Source organism: Saccopteryx leptura, chromosome 2 (assembly GCF_036850995.1).
Source record: "Saccopteryx leptura isolate mSacLep1 chromosome 2, mSacLep1_pri_phased_curated, whole genome shotgun sequence".
NCBI lineage: Eukaryota > Metazoa > Chordata > Mammalia > Chiroptera > Emballonuridae > Saccopteryx > Saccopteryx leptura.
Genome location: NC_089504.1, coordinates 291,624,563 through 291,641,266, shown reverse-complemented (window position 1 = coordinate 291,641,266; position 16,704 = coordinate 291,624,563). Strand labels below are relative to the sequence as shown.

General features: G+C 38.0%; 1 protein-coding gene and 1 long non-coding RNA gene across 3 annotated transcripts in view; one reads left to right on the top strand and one right to left on the bottom strand.

Annotated features, from left to right (window-relative positions):
- Positions 1-291: 291 nt before the first annotated feature.
- Positions 292-16,704, top strand: part of TMEM168 (transmembrane protein 168) — a 49,892-nt gene continuing 33,479 nt past the window's right edge. The window contains exons 1-2 of one of the 2 annotated variants that reach the window (XM_066362503.1): positions 292-342; positions 4,747-6,001. In XM_066362503.1, the coding sequence (XP_066218600.1) occupies positions 4,874-6,001 (1,128 nt within the window). In that variant the 5' untranslated portion in view covers positions 292-342; positions 4,747-4,873. The other variant, XM_066362504.1, reaches the window with a different exon arrangement.
- Positions 10,272-11,221, bottom strand: LOC136393509 (uncharacterized). Its single transcript, XR_010749096.1, has 2 exons — positions 10,793-11,221; positions 10,272-10,424 (listed from the first exon to the last, which is right to left on the bottom strand). It is a non-coding gene; the product is annotated as an uncharacterized lncRNA (long non-coding RNA).

Below are 16,704 nucleotides of genomic sequence, written 5' to 3'. Positions count from 1 at the left end.
GTCTCCTGCAGTATTTTCAATCCGCGTGGGGCCATCCTGCCCCAGTTTCGGTCCAGCCCGATGCGGTGGCCTAGACGCTTGATGGACACTACTGTGATTCTTCGTGGTCTTTCCGCTCCCTGTTCTCTGCCGCTTATTCCAGGTCTCGGTGGCAAGGGAGGCCGCGCTTAGCCCTAGTTGGGTGCTCGCGGGGCGTGGGGAACACCCGCGATCAGACAGCCACGGGTTTGGGGGGAGGGGCTGCTTCCTGGAGGAGCGCGCCGCGCGGTTTGGCTCCCGCGGCTTCCGTACCAGCGTGGTTGGTAGTGGGAACATGGCGGCTGTGGCGGGGCCTGGATCTCAGTAAGTTTCCAGAGATTGGTCTGTTCTCGGCCCGACCCCGCCCCTGCCCCCGTCCCGAGTCTCGGGCACAACCCTAGGGTCCCCGCTTTACTGTGTTGCCCCAGAGCCGGCTCCGAGAGTGCACAGCGCTGGTGGCAGCGGCCGAGTCAGGTAGGGCTGAGGGCTGAACAACGGGCGGCGGGACCTGGGCACAGGCACCTCTCAGGCTCGCGTGGTCCGGCCCCAGCTTCGGCCCAGCGGACTTCCCGGGGCCGAGGGAGGACACCTGCTGGAGAGAAGTTCGTGGGCGGAGGGCCGACGTGGAGAATGGAAGGTGGTGTCCCCCAGCATTTCCCCCCTGGGCTGGGCGCCCGGTTGGCGTCGCCTTCTCCCACAGTGCGGAGGTGGTTGGGGATTGCCGGGCGCCTCCTGCCTCCCCGTCTTGCTGGAAGGAGGCAGAATGCAAGAATTGCTAAAGCTGCCCTGTTGCTGAGGTATTTAATATTAGGGGCGCCATTCTCCTTTTATGAAATGGACCTAGAGAGTTTAATGAATTTATAGACCCGCAGCACTGGAATTCTCCGACCGCTCAGTATGGTTCTTTTGACAATTCCCCCTGATGGAACGGAAATAGTTTTAGAGTTGAAGGACGATGCAAGTGATAGGGTGTCTTGGACTCCCTAGTGAGCCATTCCCTATAAGGTAAGGCATGGAAGGGAATTTACTGATTTAGAGGAATTCAAATGAATTAAGTGAAGGCTGGAGTAAGGCCAAGAGAGAAAACAATCCATAAACTCATGGACTCCCTTCGCTCTACTACTACTTAACTAGCTGCGGGATATTAGGCAACTTGATTATTGTCTTTATGTATTAATTAGGGTTTTACAACGATTGACATTTTATAGTTATTTCTGGATTAGTCTTTATTTTTTCAAGTATTTGTAAAATACCTACTTGGTACCAGACTTTGCAAGACACTGAGCATATCACATTAAAGACAAATTTTCAGAGACCTTGTGATCTAGTGAAAAATGCAGACAAGTCATGATCAATATTTTGCTATTATAGAGGAAGTACAGGGATCGTGTATATGGGTCAGAAGTGGTCTTCCTAAGAAAATGATTTAAGCTGAGACCTGAAGAGGAGGAGTGAGCTAGTACACGACTGGGGTGGGTCAAGGCGGAAGGAAGAGAGTACACCTGGAGAGGGAATAGCATTGAAAGTATTGAAAGATCACTGTGGCTGGAATACAGTGTTCAAGAGGAAGTTCACAAGGCAGGAGAGTTATTCACATCCGGTGCAGATGTGCTTTATTTATATGTTGACATTTACTTTTTTCTAGATTATTACGTCTATTAACAATGCAGAACTGAGCTAGTGCTTTTCTATTAATATATAGGTATACTTAGAGGGAGATAATAATTGAAGATATGGAAATTGATGAGATTGGTCATAGAAAATATGTAGTAGGAGAAAAGCCTAGGATTGGTATTGAACATCCAGAGGTTGGATTGAGAATGAACAGCCTGCAAGACAGAAGGAGTGATCAATAAATAAGGAAGAAAATCTAGAGATGGGTCTTTGGAAGCTAAAGGAAGGATGGGTTTCAGAAGGTGAGAGGAGTCAACAGTGTGATAGATTGTTTAAAGAATGTACAGCTTAACGAGTGAGAAGTACTCATTGGATTTAGGAATTTAACTTGGCAAAGCAGTTTACTGTTGTGGGGTGGAAACCGTACTTCAGTAGTGGGAAGAGTGAAGCAATCAAATATTAACTATCAAAAGTACAGAAGATTGAACTTGACAGAGACAATGGGGATGAGTGAGTATTACTGTTTCGTTCTGGGTGCGGTTTTTTGGTCCTGTTTTGTTTCTTGTTTTTGAAAAGAGCTTTGCTGTTAATTCTAATGGATAAAGAGAAGAGTGGGATTTTGAAGAGAGAGAAGTGTAAAATTCTGGAAGATGCAGAGGGGAAGGGATACCTGGTATGTCTGAAAGATTTAGTGTCAGGGAGGGGACACCCTTCTTTTCTTGCATCAGGAGATAAACATAAAGGTGGGTTTGTGGAGTTGGATTTTTTTTTTTTTTTTTTTATAAAATGTTATTATTTTTTTTTTTTATTTATTCATTTTAGGGAGGAGAGAGAGTTAGAATGAGAGAGAGAGAGAGAGAGAGAGAAAGGGGGGAGGAACAGGAAGCATCATGGAGTTGGAATCTTAAGTGAACTCCATTCTGATCACATATTCTGATAATCACAGAAGGGGTAGAGCATTGACCAGGGAAACACAGAAGGATGTCTGTGGTGGAGTGGCAATCATTTAGTGTTTGATTTTTTTTTTCTCCAGCAATCTTCTGTTATCTGAGCCCACACTCTACAATCAACCCTTTGAGGATATATATTTCAACATATTTGTTGAATGAATTTAACACAGAGAAGTGATGTTAAAGAATGCAATGCTCTCTATATTTTATCAGCTTCTCATATTTAAATGAAAAGATAAAACCAAAATATACCAATGGAAGATGTTTTCTTTAGAGTTGTGTGGTATCTTGGGAAATTATTGAATGAAAATATAATTGAGGAAAACCATTTACAGTTCTTAATTAAATAGATTTGGCTGTAAAAAATACTTGTACATATAGAAATAGAGTTAGTAATAATACATACTTGGAACCTCCCAGACACCCTAAGGTTACCCAGTGACATTCTTCTCCAGCCAAATGGGTAATTAAGGATTTATTCCAGGTTTCTCATGTTCCTGTTGTGTTTTTAATTTTTATGTCCCATTATTGGAGTATAAATAAGCTGATCACAAACTAGTTATTTTTTGAATTTCTATCTTGTTGAATTCTCCATGGATATTCAGTGTGATCATAAGCCATTGCATGGAACAGTTCTGAAAAATTGAAGAATTACCTAGTAAATAATTAAACCATTTTTTGACCACTGTCATGTTTTAAGTGGAACTTCTGGGGCACTTAAGATTGAAATAAATATCTGGTACTCTAACAAATAATTGTGGTTACTTTTTAAATGTAAAATTAAGTTTTTAGCCTGACCTGTGGTGGCGCAGTGGATAAAACGTCGACCTGGAAATGCTGAGGTTGCCGGTTCAAAACCCTGGGCTTGCCTGGTCAAGGCACATATGGGAGTTGATGCTTTCTGCTCCTCCTCCCCCTCTCTGTCTCTCTCTCCTCTCTCTCTCTCTCTCCCTCTCTCTCCTTTCTAAAAAAAAAAATGAATAAAAAAAATGGAAAAGAAAATTAAGTTTTTAATTTATAATAACTATTGGTCAGCATTTCAACTTTTCAGTTTTGCCTAGAAAAGTCAGGAATTGGTTTGTTTCAGTGGTAGTACTTAGATTTGGAAAGTAGATTTGATAAAGTAATGTTGTAGAGGTAAAGTGCAGGGAGAATTAGGGGTCATCGTTAGGAACTGAGTAACTTTACTACAGTTAAACTTTGCTTCTAGAAAGTTTATTAGTTTAACAATGTAAAGACTAAGTTTTTTTGCAGCATTTTAGAGTTGCCTTATAAAAAGATGTAAAGGATTTTAGGCAAGTAGTAATGATTGCTCATTACTACTGTACTGGTGCTTTTCTTTCTTTTTTTTTTTGTATTTTTCTGAAGCTGGAAACGGGGAGAGACAGTCAGACAGACTCCCGCATGCGCCCGACCGGGATCCACCCGGCACGCCCACCAGGGGCGACGCTCTGCCCACCAGGGGGCGATGCTCTGCCCCTGGGGGGGGGGTGTCGCTCTGCGGAGACCAGAGCCACTCTAGCGCCTGGGGCAGAGGCCAAGGAGCCATCCCCAGCGCCCGGGCCATCTTTGCTCCAATGGAGCCTTGGCTGCGGAGGGGAAGAGAGAGACAGAGAGGAAGGAGGGGGGGGGGGTGGAGAAGCAAATGGGCGCTTCTCCTATGTGCCCTGGCCAGGAATCGAATGCGGGTCCCCCGCACGCCAGGCCGACGCTCTACCGCTGAGCCAACCGGCCAGGGCCAGTACTAGTGCTTTTCAAATCATTTTGTTGAAGATCTGAGTAGGTTTTCATTGTGCCAAACCCATCTGCTACAATCTAAGCTAAGTAGACTATTTCACATTTGAGTGTTGTTGGAAAACCAGATATTGGAGTAAGAACTAATTAGGCAAATTCCTCACCACTTCTGGGAAAACAGTTTCATTGGTGATCATTTAGTCATACAATCCTGGCATATGATGAATAGAGAGCACAGCCCTTTTGGTTTGGAGAAACTGCTGAATTTTTAAGTCAGAGACAATTACCATTAAGGTATAAGCAAGTCACATTTTAAACTGGGTTACAGAAGAAACTTTTATTTCTGTTATTCATTATTTTGTATAAAGAAGCTACATGTGAAAGGTAAATTATATCAAATTAACACTGAAATATTTTTTCTTCTTTTTAGATCACTAAACAAAAATTCCACCAGAGAAAATGCTGAAATAGGAGTTACGGATACCTGGGATTTGCTGGATGAACTATAAGCAGTTAATTTTTGTAACGTGGGCAGAAAGCTCAAATTGCCAGATTTCATGTGTAAATCACTGCGTTATTGCTTTAGTCATTGTCTCTATTTAGCAATGACAAGACTGGAAGAAGTAAACCGAGAAGTGAACATGCATTCTTCAGTGCGTTATCTTGGCTATTTAGCCAGAATCAATTTACTGGTTGCTATATGTTTAGGTCTCTATGTAAGATGGGAAAAAACAGCAAATTCTTTACTTTTGGTAATTTTTATTCTTGGTCTTTTTGTTCTTGGAATTGCCAGCATACTCTATTATTATTTTTCAATGGAAGCAGCAAGTTTAAGTCTCTCCAATCTTTGGTTTGGATTCTTGCTTGGCCTCTTATGCTTTCTTGATAATTCATTCTTTAAAAATGATGTGAAAGAAGAATCAACCAAATATTTGCTTCTAAGTTCTATAGTATTAAGGATATTATGTGCTTTGGTGGAGAGGATTTCTGGTTATGTCCGTCATCGACCCACTTTACTAACCACAGTTGAGTTTCTGGAACTTGTTGGATTTGCCATCGCCAGCACCACTATGTTGGTGGAGAAGTCTCTCAGTGTCATTTTACTTGTTGTAGCTTTGGCCATGCTGATTATTGACCTGAGAATGAAGTCTTTCCTAGCTATTTTTAACTTAGTTATTTTTGTAGTCTTACTGTTTTTCTCCTCATTTGAAAATCCCCAAAATCCAGTTGCTTTTGCATGTTTTTTTATTTGCTTGGTAATTGATCCTTTCCTTGACATTTACTTCAGTGGGCTTTCAGTGACTGAGAGGTGGAAACCTTTTTTGTACCGTGGAAGAATTTGCAGAAGACTTTCAGTCATTTTCACTGGAATGATTGAGCTTACATTTTTTATTCTTTCAGCATTTAAACTTAGAGACACTCATCTCTGGTATTTTGTGATACCAGGCTTTTCCATTTTTGGAATTTTCTGGATGATTTGCCATATTATATTTCTTTTAACTCTTTGGGGATTCCATACCAAGTTAAATGACTGCCATAAAGTGTATTTTACCCACAGGGTAGATAACAACAGCCTTGATAGGATCATGGCATCCAAAGGGATGCGCCATTTTTGCTTAATTTCAGAGCAGTTAGTATTTTTTAGTCTTCTTGCAACTGCTGTTTTGGGAGCAGTTTCCTGGCAGGTAAGCTTATATTTTATTATGTCAATGTCTGTGATGTGTGATGAAATGTTTGCTTCTAGTGTGGAATTACTAGAATTGAAATGTCAAGTTCTTGATTTCAAAAGGAGATTCTCTTTTTGGCACTTACTTAATTTTGCTTATAGAATTGAAGTACTAAATGAATATTGGTAGGATAATTTAGTTTGATCTTTAGCAAAGAGGTACATGCCTCCTACCTTTTACTTCTTCGTTAATGAAGTCCTCATAGATTAAAGCACTAATAGATTAAAGAAGATGAACATTTGAAGGGTGCTTAGAGATTGTGCTTTATTCTTTTATTTTTATACATGAGGAAACTGAAAGCCAGAGAAGACATATTCAGAGTCACTGGTAATAGCCACATCCAGGTTACCTAGCTTCTATGTGTCCACTGGTCTCCTCACTACAGCACATTTCTTTTACCTAGCTATTTTCCTAAAGATTTAATGTAAAAATGTGATTAGATATATAATAACATATCAGGTACTTAATTACAGATTAAAAGCTCTCCTAAGAAAGAATAAGATGGGTTTTACAATACATTTGCTATCCACAGAATGTTTAAAAAAAGAAAGAAGGGGGAGGACCTTTGTAGACAAAGACATTCAAACTAGTGGTTGGAATTTATATCTAGAGTATTAATAAACACAATCTTCCATTCTAGGGACATTTATTGACTGAGCCATATGTCAGGTACTGTACTGTGTTGATGATCTCATGATGGCTAAGGAATGCCTCTGTTCTTAAAGCAGACATAGTCTCTAATTGGATGGAGAATAAGTAGGCATGTAAACAAACAATTATTACGGCCAAAAAATTATATAATTTGAGTACATCAGGTTGGGATATAGGGCATAATTGAAGGTCAACTCTGCTTGGTGCAGTTCTCTGCTTTGCCCTCATTGGTTATTGCAGAGTATTTGCAGAGTGATTTCTAGATGTGAATATCTGAAGGGAAGTGTGAAGACTTAACTGAGTTTGGTGCTTTTTAGTCAGTGTGGGCTAGGTCAGGGAGCCTTTGTAGGAGTCAACCAAATGATGTAAGCATTGTAGATGTTGTTGGCGTGTGTCTTCCTCACGTTCTTGCTCATGCTACAGACTATCAGGATGGTGATGTTGATAATGATGATGATGATGATGATGATGATGGGTAATGTTCAGAACTCAAGCAAGAGTTCTCCTTCCTCTCCCTCGTTCAGAGTTTACTACCTGTTTTCTTCTAAGAGTTTAATGGTTTCAGATATTACATATAAGTCTTTATTTTGAGTTTATTTTTGTACATGATGTAAGAAAGTGGTCCAGCTTTATTTTTTGGCATACATCTATGTATGTATGTACAGTTTTTCTAACACCACTTATAGAAGAGATTGTCTTTTCCTTGCTGTATATTGCTGCCTTGTTTGTGGTAGACTAATTCACCATATAACAGGAAGTTAATTTCTGGGCTTTATATTCTATTCCATTGTGCCAGTATTGTACTGTTTTTAGTATAGCTTGAAATCGGAGAGAGTGATACCTCCAATTATATTCTTTCTCAGGATTACTCTTGTGGACTTTTGTGGTTCCATATAAATTTTAGGATTATTTCCTCTTGAATATATAGATTACTTGGGTAGTGTGGCTATTTGAGCGATATTAATTCTTCTAATCTCTGAGCATGGTATATCCTTTCATTTGTGTTGTCTTCATTTTCTTTCTTCATTGTCTTAGAGTTTTCCTTTGCCTCTTTGTTTAAGTTTATTCCTAGGATTGGTTGGTTGGTTGGTTGATTGGGTGGTAGGTTGGTTTTGGATGCAGTTGTAAATGGAATTGTTTCCTTAATTTTTCTTTCTTGGTAATTCATTATTTATGTATAGAAATACCACTGATTTCTTTTTGTATTTTTCCAAAGGTAGAAGCAGGGAGGCAGTCAGACAGACTCCCACATGCACCCAACTGGGATCCACCCGGCAAACCCACCAGGGGCGATGCTCTGCCCATATGGGGCACCACTTCATCTCTGCTAGAGCCATTCTAGCACCTGAGGTGATGGCCATAGAGCCATCCTCAGTGCCCAGGCTAACTTTGCTCCAATGGAGCCCTGGCTGCGGAAGGGGAAGAGAGAGAGAGAGGAAGAAGAGGGGGAAGGGTGGAGAAGCAGATTGTCGCTTCTCCTGTGTGCCCTGACTGGGAATCAAATAGGAGACTGCCACACGCTGGGTCGATGCTCTACCGCTGAGCCAACCGGCCAGGGCTTAGAAATACCACTGATTTCTGTATGTTAATTTTTTATGCTGCAATTTTACTGAATTCATTTACTATGACAGTCTTTTGGTAGAGGCTTTTAGGGTTTCTATATATAGTATCATCTGCAAATAGTGACAGTTTTACCTCTTCCTTTCCAATTTGTATGCCTTTTATTTTCTTGTCTGATTGCTGTGGCTAGGACTGCCAATATTTTGAATAAAAGTGAGAGTTGGTATTTTTACCTTATTCTTGATTTTAGTAGAAAAACTTTTAGCTTTTCACCATTGAGGTGATGATTGCTGTGAGTATGTCGTATATGGTCTTTATTATGTTGAGATATGTTTTCTCTTTTTCCACTTTGAGAGTTTTAATTATAAATGGATGTTGAATTTTGTCAAATGCTTTTTCTACATCTTATTAAAATCATTATGATTTTTATCCTTTTGTTAATGTGTTGAATTACATTTATTGAACTATTGCATTCCTGGAATAAATCCTGGAATAAATTTGATCATAGTGTTTGATCCTTTTAATGTGTTGTTGAATTTGATTTGCTAATATTTGAGAATTTTTGCATCTATGGTCATCAGGAATATTTGCCTGTAATTTAGTTATTTTGTAGTCTTTGCCTTGTTTTGATATCAGGGTGACATTGGCCTTTGTAGAATAAGTTGTAAGTATTTCTTTCTCTTCAATTTTTTGGAATATTTTGAGAAGGGTAGGTATTAATTTTTCTAAAATATTTGATATACTTCACCTGTGAAGCCACCTGGTCCTAGACTTCTATTTGTTGGAAGTTTTTTTATTACTAATTCAATGCTGTTACTAGTAATTGGTCTGCTCAGACTTTTGTTTCTTCCTGATTCAGGATTGGAAAATTATATATTTCTAGTAATTTATCTGTTTCTTCTAGATTGGCCAGTTTGCTAGTGTATAATTTATAATATTCACTTATGATTCTTTGTATTTCTGTGATGTTAATTATATGTATAATTTCTAAGTTTATTTTATTCCTTGTTATCTTGATGAGTCTATAGCTAAAGGTTTATACATTTTGTTTATATTTATAAAGAATAAGCTCTTAGTTTCCATTGATCTTTTCTATTAATTTTTACTCTTTATTTTATTTATTTCTACTTTGGTCTTTACCTACTTTCCTTTCTTCTACTAACTTTGGGCTATGTTCTTTTTCTAGTTCCTGTTGGTATAAGATAAGATTGTTTATTTAGATATTTCTTGTTTCTTGAGATAGGCCTGTATTGAATAAATTTCCTTCTCGGAACTGCTTTTCCTGTGTTCCATAAATTTTGGAGCCATTTTCATTTATCTGGAGTTTTTTTTTTTTAATTTCCTCCTTAAACCATTGATTATTTATAAACAAGTCGTTTAGCTTCCATCTGTTTGTTTTTTCCAGTTTTTATATGGTATTGATTTTTAGTTTCATACAATTTTGGTTGGAAAAGATGCTTTAAAATTTTTAATTTTTCCATTAAAAAATTACAGTTGACTTACAATATTATATTAGTTTTGGGTGTACAGCTATCACCAGGCTCGGTTGGTTTGTCGCCTCTATCTAAGGATCTTCTCACTATTTTGCTACATAGATGAGTTTGCCCCTTTGGGCTGTCCTTAGATAGCTCGTCTGGTTTCGGAGTATTTAGCTTCAGTTCTCTTTGCTAAAATTTTTCTAGTTAAATCATTATGCAAAAGGTAAAAGGGGTAAGCTTTGCTTTTTTTTACTTTTAAATTATGGTTCCCTTGCAGTACTTTTTCTATAGCGTCGAATATAATTTCTATCTCCTATACTTTTATTTGTGTAAATGTTTTGTTTTAATTGTAGGTGTTAGTTGAGTTTTGCAGGTTCGAGCTAGAATTAGTTCAAAGCAACTCAGTAGTCGTAGTATCTCCCGGGTGTAGGCCGGGTGCTTTATGATTAAGCTATGCTTTGAGTTATCCAAGTGCACTTTCAGGTACACTTACCTTGTTACGACTTATCTCCTCTTGCAAGTGGAATCTTTTAAATATGGTTATTTTAGATTGGTATTGTTTGAGGAGGGTGACGGGCGGTGTGTGCGTGCTTCATGGCCTATATTCAATTAAGCGCTCTATTCTTAATTTACTGCTAAATCCACCTTCAGCTATATATTTCATTATAGCATCCGTTTATATTAATTATGACCTTTTAGCCTGACCAAGCAGTGGCGCAGTGGATAGAGTGTCGGACTGGGATGCAGAGTACCCAGGTTCAAGACCCCAAGGTCGCCAGCTTGAGCGTGGGCTCATCTGGTTTGAGCAAAAGCCTACCAGCTTGAACCCAAAGTCACTGGCTCCAGCAAGGGGTTACTCGGTCTACTGAAGGCCCACGGTCAAGGCACATATGAGAAAGCAATCAATGAACAACTAAGGTGTTGCAATGCGCAATGAAAAACTAATGATTGATGCTTCTCATCTCTCTCCGTTCCTGTCTGTCTGTCCCTGTTTATCCCTCTCTCTGACTCACTCTCTGTCTCTGTAAAAAATAAATAAATAAAAAATTTTAATTATGACCTTTTATAGGGAATGTAGCCCATTTCTTCCCAACCCATGTTACACCTTGACCTAACGTTTTTATGTGTAATGTTTGTGCTTACTTAAAATCCTTTTTAGGGTTTGCTGAAGATGGCGGTATATAGACTGATTTGGCAAGGGTTGGTGAGGTTTATCGGGGTGTATCGATTACAGAACAGGCTCCTCTAGATGAATATAAAGCACCGCCAAGTCCTTTGAGTTTTAAGCTGTGGCTAGTAGTACTCTGGCGAGCAGTTTTGTTAGTTTAACTTCTTAGGTTTGGGGCTAAGCATAGTGGGGTATCTAATCCCAGTTTGGATCTTAGCTGCAGTGTATTCAGGCTATTAAAGTCACTTTCGTGGGTTATTTTACAGAGACTAGGGCTTTTTACGGCTTAGTCAGGGTTTAACTTTGTTTTGGGTTATTATCTTAAACACGCCTTACGCCGATAGCTATTAATTTGGGTTAATCGTACGACCGCGGTGGCTGGCACGAAATTTACCAACCCTATATTAGCATGGCTTAGTCGAACTTTCATTCATGGCTTAATTTTTATCACTGCTGTTTCCCGTGGGGGTGTGGCTGAGCAAAGTGTTATGGGCTGCGTCGAGCGTGCCTGATAGTAATTGGACATTTATATAACTTACAAAGTGATCACCCCAATAAATCTAGTACCCAGCTGACACCATATATAGTTATCACAATATTATTTATTTATTTATTATTTAAAATTTTTTTGTATTTTTCTGAAGTGAGAAGCAGGGAGGCAGAGAGACAGACTCTTGCATGTGCCCGAGTGGGATCCACCCGGCCTACCCACTAGAGGGCGATGATCTGCCCATCTGGGCAGTAACTGTTCATACAAAAAGGTTGTTTACCTGCCTGAACTTCTCACTCTTCTAAAACTATCTTAATTTTAGGATTAGTGTGCAGAGATGGTTTTCTAAAGAGGATACTATTTCCTTGTAATTCTATTTTCTTAAATCCTATACTTATGTCTGTAGAGCAAAATAAATAGGTATGCCTGTAAGATTATTGAATAGACCAATTTTGTTTGGCCTGACATTTTTTTTAAATGCACTTTGGGTAGCAATGCACTTTTCTTTACAATTCTTATGACTGTTTTAACTTCCACAGCTCTTCACATATCTGCTTTTCTGGCTCCTCAAGGCATCTGAATTTGTGACACTCACTTTAAATTATAAAATGGTAAATTACTTAGTTTTCTTATATTGATCAGAAATGTACTTAGCTAAGTATAGTTAAAGGTAGAAATAATAAAGTTATTGTGTATCGGTCATGCTATTTATTTTAGTATTTGTTATATGAATAGCTGACATAATTTGAAAGTAATACTTTTATGTGAATAGAGGTTTAATTGAGCAAAGTATTTTTATCATAATGGAGCAACATGCAATAAAAGTTATAGAAATTGAAAAGAAAGTAAGAAAATTATCAATGTTTATAAATGATTATCTGACAAACCTCAGAGTTAAGTGAAAAACCAATTGAAAACTACTGTAATAGTTGTAAGAATTATGTTGCATCTTTAAAGTTAATAGCTATATTGTAAAAGGTTATTTTTGCTCATTGATACAGTATAAAAACTGTAAATTTTTGTGCACTCATATAAGTTGTAAAAGAAGATATAATACAAAAGGTGCTTGTAGTGAAAATATATATGTATATATTATTTCCTGTTTGTTTCATACATTTATTTTTTATTTGTCCAAGTCACCCTCTGCCACTCACCTTCCCCTCTGGTAACCAACATTCTGTTGTCTGTATCTATGAATTTGGTTTTGTTTTCATTAGTTTTTTTGTTTTATTTTACATGTAAATGAAATCGTGGTTTTGTTGTTATTATTTGTCCTTTTCTGTCTGACTTACTTCGCTTACTATAGTAATCTCAATCCATCCATGTGTTCCAAATGGCAATATTTCATTCATCTTTTTTATGGCTGAGTAGTAATATTCCATTATAGGTCTACCACATTTTTATTGTCCATTCATCAGTCAGTGGGCAGTTTGGGTGTTTTCAGATTTAGGCTATTGTAAATAATGCAGCATAATATCTTTTCAAATTAATATAATATTTGGGGGGGTAAATACTCATAAGAGGAATTGTTGAATCATGTGGTAGTTCTAGTCTTAATTTTTTGAGGAAACTTCATACTGTTCTCTAGAGTGGCTGTAGCAATTTACAGTCCTACCAACAATATATAGGAGGGTTCTGTTTCTCCACGTCCTCTCTAACACATTTCATTTCATTAATACCCATTCTGACAGGTGTGAGTTGATAGCTCAGTGGTTTTGATTTGCATTTCTGTAATAACTAGTAATGTTGAACATCTTTTCATATACCACTTTGTCATTTGTATGTCTTCCTTAGAATGATGTCTATTCAGATTCACTGTTCATTTTAAATCAGATTGTGTTTTTTGTTGTTATATGAGTTCTTTATATATTTTGGATATTAACCCCTTATTGGAGGTGTTGTTTGTAAATATCTTCTTTGGATCGGTTAGTTGCCTTTTTGTTTTCATTGATGGCTTCTTTTGCTGTGCAGAGCATTTTATTTAGAAGTAGTCCCATTTATTTATTTTTGCTATTGTTTCTCTTGCCTTTGGAGTCAAATTTACAAAAACACTTTGAAACCAATGTCCAGAAGGTTGGTGCCTATGTTTTTTACTATATATAGGGTGGGGCAAAAGTAGGTTTACAATTGTGAGTAAAACACAGTTTATTCTTGTATTATTTATTAATTATTATATTACTTTCCATATGAACAACTGTAAGCCTACTTTGCCCCACCTTGTATTTAATTGTTCCAGATCATGCATTCAAGTCTTTAATCCATTTTGACTTAATTTTTGTATATGTTCTAAGGTAGCAGTTTATTTTTATTCTTTTGCATATGGCTGTCAGTTCTTTTTAACACCCTTTATTGTAGAGATTTTTCTTTCTCTATTATATAGTGTTGACTCCATTGTTGTAAAATAGTTGCCTATATATGTGTGGAGTTTGTTAAAGCTCTCAGTTCTGTTCCTTGGTCTTTTTTCTGCCAATACCATGCTGTTTTGATTATTGTAACTTTGTAGTATAGTTTGAAATCAGGGCGTGCGATAACTTTGGTTTTTTTCTTTCTTCTCTGAATTGCTTTGAAAATTCAGGGTCTTTTCTGTTTCCATACAAATGAAGATTTGTTTTATTTCTGTGGAAAATGTCATTGGGATTTTGATAGGATTGCATTGAATCTATAGACTAGTTTTCGTATTACGGACATTTTAACGATGTTAATTCTTCTGGTTGATGATCATGGAATATTTTTTCATTCCCTTGTGTGTTCTTCAATTTCTTTCATCAATGTCTGGTATTTTTCAGTGTACAGGTCTTTTAAATTCTTTGTTAAGTTTATTCCTAAGGAAGTTATTCTTTATATTGAGATTATAAATGGGATTTTCTTTATCTTTCCGATATTTTGTTGTTAATATATAGAAATGCAACATATTTTTATATATTGATTTTGTACGCTGCAACATTACCGTATTCATTTATTATGTCTAAGTTTTTTTGGTGGAGCCTTTAATAGTTTTTTCTCTGTATAAAATCATGTTATCTGTAAATAGCGATAAATTTACTTGTGCTTTTCTAATTGGATGCCTTTTATTTTTTCTTGCCTAATTGCTCTGGCTATAATTTCCAGTACTATTTTGAATAATAGTGTCGGCCCTGGCTGGTGGCTTAGTGGAAAGAGCATTGGCCCTGTGTATGGACATCCCAGGTTTGATTCTCAATCAGGGCACACAAGAGAAGTGACCATCTGCTTCTTTCCCCCTCCCTCTCCCCCTTCTATCCCTTTTTACCTCCCGCAGCCAGTGGCTCGATTGGTTCCAGTGTGGCCCAGGGTGTTGAGGATGGCTCAGTTAGCCAGAGTGTTATCCTCAGGCACTAAAAATAGCTCAGTACTCGAGCATCGGCCCTAGATGGCTTTCCTGGGAGTTGCTAGATGGATCCCAGTAGGGGCACATGCGGGAGTCTGTTTTACTATCTCCCCTCCTCTCACTTAAAAAAAAAAAAAGAATAAGTGTCAAGACTGGGCATCCTTGGTCATCCTCTTGTTCCTTATCTTAGAGGGAACACTTTCAATTTTTCACTGTTGTGTATGATATTAGATGAGGGTTTGTCATATATGGCCTCAATTTTGAGGTACTTTTCTTCTATACAGCTAGTGCTCAACTTACAACCACGATTGGTTCTGACAGACCGGTCGTAACATGATTTGGTCGTAAATTGAGTAGGCTATATGTACAGTACTGTGAAATGATGTTATAAAAATCTTTAAGTCATATTTTATCATAATTTTCTTTCATTATTGTTATATATCATAATTTTCTTTGTTCATTTTATGCCATTTGTATCATCTCTACACCATTTTGTTTCTTATTTTTACATTCGTCAGGTTTAAGTAAAACACTGCATTACCAGTACAACTGGTTTAATATTTGCAAACACAATTTTCTCTTGGTAGACATCTTGGGAGGGGTTTGATGAAAAATATCCAAGACACAAAACACAAATTGCTGTACCAAGTCTGGGATAACAATTGAAATGGTGCACGTGGAGATGGTAGTGCTGCCAGAAGCGGGTCCACACTGTTGTACACCCAACTGGGCGCTTGTGCTGCCAGACAGAGCAGTCAAGGCTAGCGATTGTGGTCATCAAGTCGAATGGTTGTAAGTTGCATAGGTCGTAAGTCAATATTTGTACTCATTTTATTGAAAGTTATTATGCATGATATATCTTGTCAAAGGCTTTTTTTCTACATCTATTGAGATAATCATGGTTTTTTTTTCTTATTTTGTTAATGTGGTAGGTTACATTGATTGATTTGATTTGCAGATGTTGAACCATACTTGGATATCTTGATTGTGGTGCATGATCCTTTTAATGTTGGGTTGTATTCCATTAACTAGTAATTTATTGAGTATTCTTGCATCTAGTTTTATCATAGATATTAGCCTATGATTTTTGTTGTTGTGATCTCCTTGCCTGGTTTTGGTATTGATAATGTTGGCCTCGTAAAATCAATTAGAAAGCATTCATTCTTCTTCAATTTTTTGGAAGTATTTGAGAAAGATAGGTATTAAATCGTCTTTTTTTTTTTTTTTCATTTTTCTGAAGCTGGAAACAGGGATAGACAGTCAGACAGACTCCCGCATGCGCCCGACCGGGATCCACCCGGCACGCCCACCAGGGGCGACGCTCTGCCCACCAGGGGGCAATGCTCTGCCCATCTTGGGCATCGCCATGTTGCGACCAGAGCCACTCTAGCGCCTGGGGCAGAGGCCAAGGAGCCATCCCCAGCGCCCTGGCCATCTTTGCTCCAATGGATCCTTGGCTGCGGGAGGGGAAGAGAGAGACAGAGAGGAAAGCACGGCGGAGGGGTGGAGAAGCAAATGGGCACTTCTCCTGTGTGCCCTGGCCGGGAATCGAACCCGGGTCCTCCGCACGCTAAGCCGACGCTCTACCGCTGAGCCAACCAGCCAGAGCATTAAATCGTCTTTAAATGTTTGATAGAATTCACCAGTGCAGCCATCTAGTCCTGGACTTCTATTTATTAGAAGGTTTTTGATTAGACTTTTTTCAGTAGCCTTACTAGTAGTAATTTGCCTATTCAAGTTTTCCAACTCTTCATAATTCAGTCTAGGAAGGTTCTGAGAATTTGTCCACTTCTGCTAGGTTGTCAATTTGGTGGCATATAATAGCTTTTCATAGTATTCTTAAATAATTTTTATATTCTGTGTATACAAGTTATCCCTTGTAATATTTTTTTATTTCTGATTTTATTTATTTGAATCATCTCTTTCTTATTTTTACTGAGCCTAGCTGGAGGTTTGTCAATTTTGTTT